The 13536-nt window shown below is 43.5% G+C and overlaps 3 protein-coding genes across 8 annotated transcripts; 1 reads left to right on the top strand and 2 right to left on the bottom strand.

Moving 5' to 3' along the window:
- Nucleotides 1-2586: 2586 nt before the first annotated feature.
- On the top strand, nt 2587-5498 carry LOC127331866 (uncharacterized). The gene is made up of 3 exons (XM_051358081.2): nt 2587-2783; nt 2880-2960; nt 3051-5498. Exons 1-3 carry the CDS (start codon nt 2643-2645, stop codon nt 5250-5252), a joined length of 2424 nt encoding a protein of 807 aa, XP_051214041.1. The 5' UTR covers nt 2587-2642; the 3' UTR covers nt 5253-5498.
- Nucleotides 5499-6081: 583 nt separating this feature from the next.
- LOC127331865 (uncharacterized) lies at nt 6082-8311 on the bottom strand. The gene is made up of 3 exons (XM_051358080.2): nt 7993-8311; nt 7546-7760; nt 6082-6858 (listed from the first exon to the last, which is right to left on the bottom strand). Exons 1-3 carry the CDS (start codon nt 8225-8227, stop codon nt 6259-6261), a joined length of 1050 nt encoding a protein of 349 aa, XP_051214040.1. The 5' UTR covers nt 8228-8311; the 3' UTR covers nt 6082-6258.
- Nucleotides 8312-9523: 1212 nt separating this feature from the next.
- On the bottom strand, nt 9524-11866 carry LOC127331864 (uncharacterized). 6 transcript variants are annotated; one of them, XM_051358076.2, is made up of 5 exons: nt 11368-11866; nt 11106-11276; nt 10217-10414; nt 9946-10039; nt 9524-9881 (listed from the first exon to the last, which is right to left on the bottom strand). In XM_051358076.2, the coding sequence occupies exons 1-4, from the start codon at nt 11821-11823 to the stop codon at nt 10013-10015; spliced, it is 852 nt and encodes a 283-aa protein (XP_051214036.1). In that variant the 5' UTR covers nt 11824-11866; the 3' UTR covers nt 9524-9881; nt 9946-10012. The 6 variants fall into 6 exon arrangements, with proteins under 6 accessions (XP_051214036.1, XP_051214035.1, XP_051214034.1 ...); XM_051358075.2 differs by having other exon boundaries at nt 9524-9864; XM_051358074.2 differs by having other exon boundaries at nt 9524-9855.
- Between the last annotated feature and the right edge of the window lie 1670 nt (nt 11867-13536).

The following is a 13536-nucleotide window of genomic DNA, read 5'->3' as shown; positions in this document are numbered from 1 at the left end:
ATAACCGATTATACTCTTTATTGTGAGAGGTGAGAGGGGTAAATTGTTAAAATTTGGTCCACTATTTTAGAACGGGTGTGGAGTTGGGAAGGGTAGTCCATGGTGGACTATCCCATCAATCCCTCTACCGAGTGGGGCTTTATCCTTAACTGTCTTTTGTTCCATCTCTTTATTTTTAACGTGTTGACCATAATATTTTGTTGACTATTGTTGGCTTGATCTTTCTCCACATAGGCTTTTAAAAGCTTGGGTGTGACTACTTCAGTGATTATTATTTATTCGCAAAACATACATTTATTTACTTAGAAGAAAAATGAAAATAAAATATCTAACATAAGAAAATGAGATACGCATAAGGCTAGAAAATAACAGAAAAACACAAGGAGAAAAAACAAACCACGACAGAAAGAACCTACCAAAAAGAATGCATAGAGACGAAAAGTGTGCAGACCCATATGGGGCAACAAACAAAAATTATGAGGCCGGAACCAACTTGCCATCACCATTTTGCAACCACGTAGAACATCCAATGAACACTCATAAACTTAACGCTCGTTGTGTCAAGACCTAGATGTTCCGCACCAATGAACTAGGTCGGTCCACTATCACGAACATACATGAGCGACTTTTCCTGATTTACTTTTCTAGCTGGTTTTTTCGCGAGAAAATTGGCGATAATACAAAGGTAGGAAAAATTGTAGAAGTTTAAAAATGAACTAAAATTTTAAAAAGTGCTCATGAAAACAAAATTAAATACAAAAATGTTTGTGTAGTCATATTTTTTTACGAATTCAAAACAATGTTCATAATAGCGGAAACAGCGTTCACACATTTTTGTTATAGAAATTACCTGTAAGTTTTTTAAAATATTCATCAGGTTCAAATACATTCTTTACGGGTTAAGAAACTGTGCGCGCGGTTAGAAAATAATTGTTTGCATTGTTCAAAAAAATGGTCTCAAGATTAAAAAAATCACTTATTATACAAAAATAATGAGCATATGATTTGTAATAAATATAAATAAAATAGAAAACGATTGATGATGAAAAAAAGTAAAAAAGAAGAAGAACCGAAAAAGAAGACATGAAAAGAAAAAAGGAAAACACCGGTTCAAATCATACAAGACACCGGTTCAAATCATCCGAGACTCCACTGAAGTGAAACTAGAGCAATCCATCCAGGATTTAGTGATTAACTCTCTCCCCTTCTTGTATTCAATGAGAAGTGAATGAACCTCCATCTCTTTGAGGTTTATATAAGAATGAAGTACTTCACGAATAACCGATCCTACCCTTTATGGTGATAGAGTAAATGAACCTCCATCTCTTTGAGGTTTATATAAGAATGGGGTACTTCACAAATAACCGATTCTACTATTTATGGTGAGAGGTGAGAGGGGTAAATTGTTAAAATTTGGTCCACTATTTTAGAACGGATGTGGAGTTGGGAAGGGGTGGTCCATGGTGGACTATCCCATCAATCCCTCTACCGAGTGGGGCTTTATCCTTAACTGTCTTTTATTCCATCTCTTTATTTTTAACGTGTTGACCATAATATTTTGTTGACTATTGTTGGCTTGATCTTTCTCCACATAGGCTTTTAAAAGCTTGGGTGGGACTACTTCGGTGATTATTATTTATTTGTAGAACATACATTTATTTACTTAGAAGAAAAATGAAAATAAAATCTCTAACATAAGAAAATGAGATACGCATAAGGCTAGAAAATAACAGAAAAACACAAGGAGAAAAAACAAACCACGACAGGAAGAACCGACCAAAAAGAATGCATAGGGACGAAAAGTGTGCCACCCATATGGGGCAACAAACAAAAATTATGAGGCCAGAACCAACTTGCCATCACCATTTTGCAACCACGTAGAACGTCCAATGAACACTCATAAACCTAACGCTCGTTGTGTCAAGACCTAGATGTTCCGTACAAGAACCAATGAACTAGGTCGGTCCACTTTCACGAACATACATGAGCGACTTTTCCTGATTTATTTTTCTAGCTGGTTTTCTCAAGAGAAAACTGGCGATAATACAAAGGTAGGAAAAATTGTAGAAGTTTAAAAATGCACTAATTTTTTTAAAAAGTGCTCATGAAAACAAAATTAATTACAAAAATGTTTGTGTAGTCATATTTTTTTACGAATTCAAAATAGTGTTCATAATAGCGGAAACGGTGTTCACACATTTTTGTTATAGAAATTGGCTGTAAGTTTTTTTAAAATATTCACAAGGTTCAAATATATTCTTTACGGGTTAAGAAAATGTGCGCGCGGTTAGAAAATAATTGTTCGCATTGTTAAAAAAAATGGTCTCAAGATTCAAAAAATCACTTATTATACAAAAATAATGAGCATATGATTTGTAATAAATATAAATAAAATAGAAAATGATTGATAATGGAAAAAGTAAAAAAGAAGAAGAATAGAAAAAAGAAGACATGAAAAGAAAAAAGGAAAACAGAAAAACAAAAGGAACCGTATTTTTCTTCTTGTTTCTTCGAGATGGAGCCCAGCAGGAGAAAATGGAGGGAATCCTCTAAAAAAAAAGAAAATGGAGGGAAAACTCGAGAGAAGCGAGGGAAAACTCTTCCCAAATCCCCAACTGCGCGCACCACGCCACAGTACCAAGATGGAAACCCACGCCGAGCTCGGCTCCGACGGCCGCCACCCTGCTCCGACGAACCCGCCGGGGATGGAGGAACCACGCGCCGACTCCGCCGCTGCATTCCCCTCCCTCCCCGGCCCCGATGCGCTACCCGCCCCCAACCAGGTCAGTTCTCCTCGCCGGCCGTCGGGTACACATGTACCATACGATGGATTCGCCGCCACAGCTTTTCTTGAAAATCCGCGTGTTTTGATCTTACAGGGTACATCCGCCGGCACGAGGAAGCGCAAGGCCCCGGCGACGGCGACTGAGAAGGCAGTGAGGAAGCCTCGCAAGCGGCAGGTCTGTACTTTACTGTACCCATCAACCCCCTTCCCCCCTTCAATCTTGCTTGGTGGTTCGATTCGTCTGAATCTATTTCAACTGGTGTAGGTAGAAGAACCGATTCAGATGCCTGTGTACTATGGGCGTAGAGAAGATTTCCACAGCGTGCGTGGCGAAGATTTAATTGAAGATATCTCAGAACTTTATGCAAACAAAATATGTGAGCACATAGTCGGCGAGCTGCCGCTGCAGCCACAGTCTATGTCATTGGTGGATCTACAGCTCTGGGTCTTCAAGCTATTTCGGCTCCACCCAGAAACACAAGATCTCAAAATTAAGGGGTTCCTCAAACAACGAAAAACTGACCCGTATGACGAGGAAGAACCGGGCTGGTATATGGAGTACTGGCCGTGGGACAGTTGTGATTTTTTTTGCGACAAATCCTGGAGATCATTTGCCAATAAGTTGAAGAGAAAAAGAAATGTGACGCAGAGGTTCATGTTGTATGTGCAATCCTCTGAGATCAGGCACTACGACATCTTGCTCAAGGCAGTAAATGATGATTATTCTCAGCTGGTGACGGTTGTGTTGCCTGGGACAGAAAGCCTGTCAGGTAGTCGTTTCGGCTTCCACTGCCTGGTGGAAGACCTGACAATGTCAGCTCAGGAAATTGCAGCTAAGCTCACTGGTCACATTAGTCCTGCTGAGGCGTGGAGGGCAAAACAGGTTGCTCTGGAGAGGAAATTTGGTACCTTTTATGATTCACACAACTTTGCCCCAAGGTTACTGAAGGAAATAGCGCGTAAGAACCCTGGCTGTTTTGTTGACATAAAGGATGCAGAGGTTGCAGGGTGTAAGGATTTTCGGGTCCTCCAGAGTATGTTTTGGGCATTTGCACAGTGCTTAGAGGCCTTCCGTACTTGTCGCCCTGTGCTATGCATTAAGAGCATGCCACTATGCGGGAAATATCAAGGGGTGCTGTTGACGGCTGTAGCATTAGATGCTAATGATTTCACCATTCCAGTAGCATGTGCTATCGTTGAGGCTGATACCAAGGAAAGCTGGCTGTGGTTTCTTAGGAATTTGGAGCAAGCAGTGGTGCATCAGTCTGATATTTGCATTATACACGACTACAAAAGGGAGTTGATTGATGCCGTGGAGGTCCTTCCGAGTTCTCGTCAACCACTGTGGTGTAGAGCAGAAAGCCGGTGGTGCATGGAAGACCTTGCTGAGAACTTCTTTGCATATTTTGGCGACAAGAACCTGGTGATGATGTTCAAAAAACTTTGTCAGCAGAATCGACGTCATAAGTTCAGTAAAATCTGGACGGACCTAGACGAAGTGACGTCCAAATATATGACGGAGAAAGAACATGGTGCTAGTAGGAAAATGCAGCAAGAATCAGTCGAGGATGATGTGGCAGAGCTTGAAGCAGAAAACCCATGCAACCAACCTGATCCAGTGGAGAATGTGAAGGAAGGAGATCATGCCAATGACAACAACAGAAAAATAACAAAGTTCTCTGACTGGATCCATCTGAAACCAAAGGAGAAGTGGTCACTGGCATATGACAGCGATGGAGCAAGATATGGCATCATGGGCAGTGATATAGCTGATGTATACAAGAACGACCCTATATTGAAAGGGATAACATGCCTTCCGATCAGTGCGATAGTGGAGGTGACATTTTTGCGCTTGGCAGAGTACTTCAAAAACGCAAGTGCTGCAGCAAACAAAGCGATCGGCAACCCATCAATCAACTTCCCTGAACGTGTCCAGGCTGACATGAATGTCAAAATGCAGAAAGCCGAGATGCATAAAACCTTTCAGAAGTACACCGATTATGAAAATGTTATTGGTGGGGAAGATGATCTGGCATTTACAGTTAAGGGAAGGAAGAGGGAGGTTACTGTCCACCTGAAGTCGGAGAATACCCTCTGGATGAATAAGTCTGAAGGATCCACAATTCGAAAAACTGCCACATGTACATGTAACAAGCCGCAGCTGCTTCACAAGCCTTGCTCTCATGTCATCGCCATCTGTTGTGAGATTGGGGTTAGCACTGCTACATACATGTCCCCATACTACTGCTTGCCTTATCTAGTTTGCACCTGGAGGCCAAAATTCAATAAGTTCCCGCACAACTACAAAGATGTTGCACCAGGCTTCTTCAGAGATAATATACCGACTTGGATCCCAGACAAAAGATTGGAGTGTTGTCTTCCTGTTTGGCTGTTGTCGGACAGCGTACAAACTGCCGTGGTCGAGGAAGAGCAACAGGGCAGTACTGAAGATGGCTCAGTTGAATAGAATCAAGGAACCCAAGACGCGCTCAGAAGAACCCAGCCAAATCCGAGCTTCTAATGTCATCTGTCAAACTCCAAGTTATTCATATTTTGGATGGTTAGTGTGTGTTAGCTGTTGTGTTTAAGCCTTTGTAAACGCTGAACCTCTACTATTATTAGTAGTGCTTCCATTTCGTACGGAAAACTGAATTTCTTAGTATTACTTTTGTAGTCGGTTACAATCTGAAATCTGAACTTCTTGTTTAGTTTATATCTTGAAGTTTCCGTATGCTCGATTGCTAAATCATTCCAGAAGAGATCACTTCTTGGCTGATGGCATGACATACATAACAGTTTAGTCGGTTGAAGTGTCAGCAGAAGCTCTATACTGCTGCCGGTGAAGTTTGTCTGAGCACACACTGCTCAGGATTACTTCTTGGCTGATGGCGTGACATGCATACCAGTTCAGCTGATAAATTTGAGCTTCTAATACCATCTGTCAAACTCCCAAGTTAATCATGTTTTTGGACGCTTAGTATGTGTTGGCCGTTGTGATTAAGTTAATTATATGTAAACTATGAAGGTCATCATTATTTGCAGTGCTTCCATTTTATACAGGAAACTGAATTTCTTATTTCTTTTCTAGTTGGTTGCTAATCATTCTAGGCGACATTACTTGGTTGATGGCATGAAATGCAATACAGTTCAGTTGATAAAATTGTCATTAGCAGTCGAAGTTTCTTTGAGGACACACTTTTCACTACTACAGTGAATGAAGATTTGGTAAGGACATGCTACAACCTGCAAGACAGATGAGTTAACTGAAGATGGAAGTAGAACAAAGTGTCAGCAGCTGTGCAAGACCAATTTCAGTAGAACGAAGTGTCAGCAGCTGTGTAATACATTGATGTACACTAGAAACAGGCATGTAATATAATCTGATATAGACATCTCTTGACACCATAACAAATCAACCGGTTCAGATAGAGTTGAACCTGATAAAGCACGACTGATTAACCAAAACTTATATCTCAGAAACAAACCATCGACCAAGTGACCTTCAGTAGTATCTTATAGTTACCACATGCGATTTCCTCTATGTTGTAACCGTTGCGCCTTGGCGTAAACTCAACAGTGCAGACAGATAACTCATCACCATCCAGGGCAGCAGCAGCTACAATCAACCGCAGCATCTCATCCACAGAGACCCCTACTACGCTGCGCACCATTTGCACAACTCCTTTATCGCTAGCAGTAAGCATTCCATTCACTTTACTATCATGTAGCATAATGTCACATGGAACGTTTGTAGTGCGGGCATAGATTTTCCCATGAAAACCAGCAGGTCCGTCAAGGATCCTGACCTCAACAGTGCCCTCCACAGCTTTCCTAATAAATATGAAGCTCAGATCCAATATGCTGTGCATGCTGACAAGTGTTTCCATTTGAACCTTACGCTCGGTTGGATATGGTAGCCTCATGACACCATCCACCTCCATCAAGCCTTTACTGAGCCTTTCATCCTTGACCTTCATCCCATGCACGTCCTTGACCTTTAGATCAATTTCGAAGAATATCCAATCACAGAACATTAATCCTCTCTTTGGGCCAGTCAAAATCAATGAATCGTCCTGCAAAACAAAAGTGAAAAGATAAATTCCTGGCATTTTTTCGAGGTTTATACATAACAATATCTGCTGTGGGGTTTGCGTTCCTGTTTAAGTGACAGGATAAATTTCAGGTGCATTTCATGTTCTGGTATTATGTACTCGCTCCGATCCATAGTAAATGTTGAAACTTTAATTCAATTTAGTCCAAATTTGAACTAAAGTCCTGACACTTATTATGGATCGGAGGGAGTACTACTTTTCTAATTGTGCAGGGTTTGTAGGACAATAGAACTGAAGAAGCACGGAAGAGTTACCAAATCACAGGCCTACTAAGATAATTCTCTACAGGGAAAAGACATAAAAGTTGCTCTACAATTAACATAATATGAAACAGATATTGGCACAGTAAGCAAACCAGACTAGTTATTATTACAACAATACACAAAAGCAAAATGAGGTTTATGGATAAATAACTTTTAGAATCAGTCATTTATAGAATGGAGGATGTCCTGAATGATTTCACTATAAATACATATGAGTACAGTAAGAATGTGATGTCATTAACATGCATATGCTTCTATGAATTTTGCATTTTATATATAAGATGACTAATAATGAGAAATTACCAATACGAGAACTACACTGCTAGCATATTACCTCTCAAGAGGTGCATTGGACATTTTATACGGAAAATGATAGTAGTAATACCTTTGAGCTGATGAGCTGGCAATTGTCCTTGCCACGTCGGAACATATAGATGCATTTGCGATCAATACTGTCCCTGACTATGATTGTACCATAGACATGGAGTGGGTAGCCATAGTCAGAGGACACAATCTTGACTGAGACAACATTCATGGTGTTAGGCAGGAAGAAACGCTCAGGGAAGACTTTGTCTGTATATGCCATTGGACCAACAGGTGCTGTCAAAATAGAGGGAATACCGTTTCAAAGTGAGGAAAAGATGGGTCCATTCCGAACAGAATGGAGTGGTGGTACTCTTTGATTTTCGAATAAATTTACAGTAAATGCTAATTAAGCGAGTATGGGGTAAATATGTAATCACGGAAATTAATTTTCATTCTAGAATGCATACGAGCTAGCAGACATCACCAATAAGGATCGAAAAGAAAATTAATAGGGAAAGAAACTCACATTCCTCGTCGAGGTCAAGGTTGATGTCGCGTCCTCTGCGATAGGAGTAGCGGGTGTAGATGTATTCCCGCTTCTTGGGGTCGTACTCGCTGAATCTCGGGTCCAGAGGGTTCATCCCCTTATCCTGCTCCTGGTCCTGATCCACCTGCTGTGGCTCCTCATTCTTCCACAGTCGCTCATCCGCCTCCCTGTCTGCTGCGACGACCGCCATGGACGAAGAATCGCCGCCCGCCATGGAAAGTTAGGGTATTGAGATCGATCATAAGTGAAAGAGTTGTTGCTCGCTCAGATTGGGCCGGCCCGCTTCTATTTCTCAGGGTTTGCAACGTGATCGAGCAAGGGCTACGAAGTCCATTTTTTTTTTAACTTGGCCTTATATTAATTGAATCACAGAGTTACGATTCAACACGCAGGAAGGTAGACCCAAGCAACACATGCCCCACTCAACACGCTACGCCCAATTCTAGCCTGAGCATTAGCCACTTCATTGCAAGAACGATGAACTTTAGTGAAGGTAAAAGGGAACAAAATTTATTCCCTCGGCTCCGATGATTAAGGTGTATTTTATTTGATTACGATAAGCCGATGGCCAATAATTATTTTTTACTATGTGAGTATGGACACAAAATCACTATAATAGCAGAACACTTTTAAGATCGAATTCAGTGACTCAAATTTCATGTCATATGATGTTCATTAAGCAATTGTTGCTCAAGTACTTGTGTTAACAAAACAAAGTACGCCTTACTTTTAGGAGCAAACGGGATTAGAAATGCAATATGAGCTGTTTATCTACCTTCTTGACACGGGACCTCCAAGTTCAGACTAGAGGGGTCGCAAATGCGAAATAGTTTTCACTTTCGTTGAATTCCGAAGCTCGAATGCCCACATCCCTAACAGGTTCAGAATGTGGTGGAAGACCTTCAACAATGGTGTCACCATCAACGAAGGCGATGATGATGAGGAGGTGGTAAACCCTAACTACGGACATGACAACAAGGATGAGGCCTCCAGTTCAAGGAGGAAAAGGAGAATGTGGGTGCGGATGGTCGCATCCATGTCCTTGTCCGCCTAGAGGTTTGCCAAAGGTGAGGAGGGCACCCTCTCCTCCGATGCCTAGTGAAGCGTCACGGCTGCTAGCTTCTATGGTCGGCCTCTACCGTCACCAAGATGGAAGCATAGGTCGGCCTCTACCGTCACGACTTCAGTAGAGGCTGCCTCTACTGCATCGATGCCGTGTCACCCGCTGCCACATCAAACACAACACCCCTGAGGTGGAAGATTGTGCCGGAGAGGTCTCGTCCATGTCGGCGGCACGACATTCTGTATCATCCGGTCGACATGACACAAAGGCAACAACATCGTGCGGCACAAGAGCATGGAGTGCATCTACGACGAGAAAGGGGAGCTACGGATCCGGTCATGCCAACGAGTTTGCGGGTGCAACATGTTCCAGCAAGCCCACGGCGTGTCGGATCTGCCTAGCGAAGACCCTGTCGCATTCTTGAACTGTGTTCTTGGAATAGATAAATAAGATTATCAATTGTATCAATGACATTGATATTTATCAGTTGTATCGTTTTACAGAATGATTTGCATACACAAGGATACTCGTTTGGTGTCTGTACATCACAGCAAAGAAACCGCCAACATCAACATCTTTTAACCGAATCATGTATACTCATCACTCATTCTTCAGTTAAGTAGCAAAAACAAAATCCTACATTGCAAGAATGAATTCCGGTGAGGTCCCTCCATTTGCTCATCCAGCCATGTCAAAATGTCTGGGAAATGATTCGACGCATCTTCAGATGCACTTACACCTTTACCCGTTCCACGCCATGGTCTTCTATCTATCTGGCACTGCATTGCCTTTGCTTTTGTTTAGGCTGAGGGCACTTTAAACATGAGGGTATAACAATAACAACAGAACTTAAGTTGAGCTAAATATACCTCTGTTAAGGAGCGGGCTCCAGACAGTAACCAAGGGTGAAGTTGTAAGAAAGCCTTCAGTATACATCTAAGTTATCACTGACAATACATGACACTGTAGTGAGGAAAATTATGGCAACGGTGAAAAGAACAACAATGGTTTGAAGAAAGAAAAATGGAACTAGAATACAAAAGAAAAAAATTCAGTCCTAAATGTTTGTGTCAGTTCTTCAGATTCTAGCACTATGGGTGATATATTACATGATGGACTAGCTGGTTTTGTTATAATTACCTCGCCCTGTAATCTTTGGATCCTCTCCGCTTCTTCTCTGATACAAACAAGGTTGGCTTTGATCTCTTTGCAAATCCTTCCTTCCAGTAGCCTAACTGGAACCCAGAGCTTAGGCTCCAGCTCTACCACATAAGAAAGTGTAGTCTGAAATTCATGGCCCACTGAAACCGGAGCGCCTTCATCAATAACATCATTGACCTACACGGGATCAAAGTGCCAACCAGATTACCAAGCTGCCATTTACAAAGAAATACAGCCTCACATTGTCACTGGTCAAAAGTGAAGCTTCGTGGTGTCACTGGTCAAAAATGCAGCCTTATAGTGTTACTGGTTATCAAATCTACCATCAACCTACACAACCATCAATTGGCCAACCACCTGAATCTAGAGTACTACAGTACCATTTGTTGCAAGCAAATGTTATGAATGTATCTTTAAAACCCACTGGCCACAACCGCTCGACATGGAAACTCGACAAAAAATATAGTTAAGCGACAAACCAAGTGATCCTATGAGCAAGTAAATTTTCCATTTCCGGAATGGCAATGAACCTATGCTTCTACTAGGCTATCAATTTAACTGATCCTTCATCATCGCATCACAGAATGTAGGGGTATAAATTATGTCCGACTCCCTAATGGCACTTTTGGAATTAGGAATTGTGACCAAGAACAAGAGGGCACAATCATGTTACCTCCTTGACAGACTATTTACTTCCGGAATGCCAATGAACCTATGCTTCTAGTCCCTCCGATTCACTAGGCTAACAATTTGACTCATCCTTCGTCATTGCATCACAGAATGTAGGGGTATAATTTTGCTTGACTTTGCGATGGCACTTGTGGAATTTGGAATTGTGACCAAGAACAACAGGGCATCATCATGTTACCTCCTCAACAGACCATTTACCCTCGAAGACCTTGAAATCGCCCTCGACCATGTTGAATGCGATCTCCCGCCTCCGCGCCCCGGCCTGGAGCACCTCCATCTCCCCCTCGTAGCAGTCTATGGTGCCCCTGGCGTTGAACTTGAACCCGAGCGCCAGATCCTGCTCCCCGACCTACACAGACCAAGCCCGCCATCCATCCATCAATCACAACAGCTCCCCACACACACATCCAACCTGCTCGACGAAATGCGCCAGCGCGGACCTGGTAGAGGCGGGCGAAGGCGGCGTCCTGGCGGAGGAGGCGGCACTCGGAGAGGCCCGTGATGAAGTCCGCGAGGCCCTCGTAGTCGGTGAGCGTGGCCCAGACGGCCTCCAGCGGCGCGCCGACGCGCACCCGCGCGCGCACGACGCGCCGGTTCTTCTTCCCCGGCAGCTTACGGACCTCCATCTCGAACCCGTATCGCTCGTCCCGGTCCACCTGCTCCTCTCTTTCGGCGCTGTGCTCTTCGTCGTCGGCGGCTTCGGGCGCCGGCGCGGGCGAGGAGGAGATCCGGTGGGGGTTCCGGGACTGGGCGGGGCGGGGGACGAGGCGTAGGCCGAGGAGGGGGAGGCGCGCGGGGATACTGGTGGTGGTGTTCCGGAGGTGGGAGCGGAGGGGGTGGAGGCGGCCATGGGAGGAGCGGGAGAAGCAGCAGGAGGCGGACGACGCCATGGCCATGGCAGCCAGGCAGCTTCCTTCTCCCTTTTCTTTCTTCCTACACGCGTTGAGGTTTGGCCTTTTGCCCATTTCTTTCGGTAGTGATCGTGACACGTAAACGCGATATACTACGCATATATTTCTGGCTACCTAGGTCCAGTGCTCCCCTTATTTTTAAATTAAAATTTGAAAATTATTTTTTACGTAGTATTAGAAAACTATAAAAAATTATGAATATACTAATATTCTTAAGGGTGTACCGAGAAATTCAAGGTCCCCTCTAGGTCGAACCCAAGAAGAGAAACTAGCCCCCACGTCCCTCCTGGAGGCAACACGGGGGAAACCCTAAATGCCACAACTGGCAGGCTCTCCCAGCGTCGACCCCTCCTCACCGCCGCCGAAAGGATCCATCAGGCAAAGCCCGGGTGGGGATGGTGGCGGCGTCTCTCTCCCCGAACAGTGGCGGCGCGTTGGGATCTAGCAGCGTGGAAATGTGGAATAGCGGGTTCCCGGTGGCTGGTGCGTCTCGAGGCTCAACCTCTTCTTGGGGTGGTGCCCCTGCTGCTGTGGACGACATCTTCGGACTCAAACGGGGTTGTGGGGTTTCGTCCATGAAAATAAGCACATGAAGGGCCGGTTGGCCGGAGGTCTCTCCCCCCATTCCCACTAGCCCGAACCACTCGGGTCAAGAGGGTCCAACCAAGGGCAAATATGCTCAGGCTGGCCGGAGCACTCCGACCATTAATCCAAGTAGACATCACATAGTGGAGGGACTTAGCCGGAATTTGGCTGGAACTGGGTCGGACCACTCTGACGCATTAAGGCTGGAGTATCCGACCCGACCGGATATTCTGCAGACTATATGACAGCCAAAATCCAAAGGCGTTTTCTTCACCATTACTCATGTACACACACAAAAACCTAGAAACTTACACTAGGCCCTAGCGTAGAATAAGGTCTTCAAGAATAAGGTCTTCAATGTCGATCTTCTTGCTTTTGGTGGTTTTGAAACTGTCTTGTGTTGTCAACCGTAAAAGAATTCTCGTGTCTTCAACGAACACACTAAACTAAGCGGAATAGAGACTTTGTTCTATCACATAGTGTAGGAGTCACGATGGGAGGAGTTGGCGTACCATTGTTAGGGCATGTACAATGATAAAAAGGGAACGTCTTCTCCAGGCCCGGGCCCACGGGAGTGCGGCCCGTGCAGCCGCACAGGGTCCCAAATTTTTGGGGGCCAATAATTTGTAAGTTGGCCTTCTATATATGGATAATATTCATGTACGTTAGAAAATAATCATGAAACCAACCTAGCTCAATTGGGTCTCTAGTTTTACCCGGTAGATTGTTGAGCAGGAGGTTGTAGATTCAATTCCCACATAGTACTCTGAATTCTTTATATTTTGATTGGTGATACTTTTTTATCCCTCCAATCCAACATTTTCCTATTCTAATCGATGCGTATACCTATGATACAAATACTTAATTATCCATTATACTAGTATTGAATAAAACTTACCTGGTGGATGCATAAATCACACTATATCCACTTTTGAGACAAATTTCTATAAATCACACTATCTACGTACTTTGGGTACAAATTTCTAATTCAAGTATTAAACATATCAAAAAGTTTGTAGTTTGATATTGTAATAGTGCATTTCTCTCATGGGGTAGTTCTTATAATATGATTGCCCATATTTCTCGCATATGCTTTACTCCTTTCTTTTCTTT

This window comes from Lolium perenne, chromosome 2, assembly GCF_019359855.2.
Source record: "Lolium perenne isolate Kyuss_39 chromosome 2, Kyuss_2.0, whole genome shotgun sequence".
Taxonomy (NCBI): domain Eukaryota; kingdom Viridiplantae; phylum Streptophyta; class Magnoliopsida; order Poales; family Poaceae; genus Lolium; species Lolium perenne.
The sequence above is the reverse complement of the archived record's forward strand: the minus strand, read 5'-3'. Positions and strand labels throughout refer to the sequence as shown.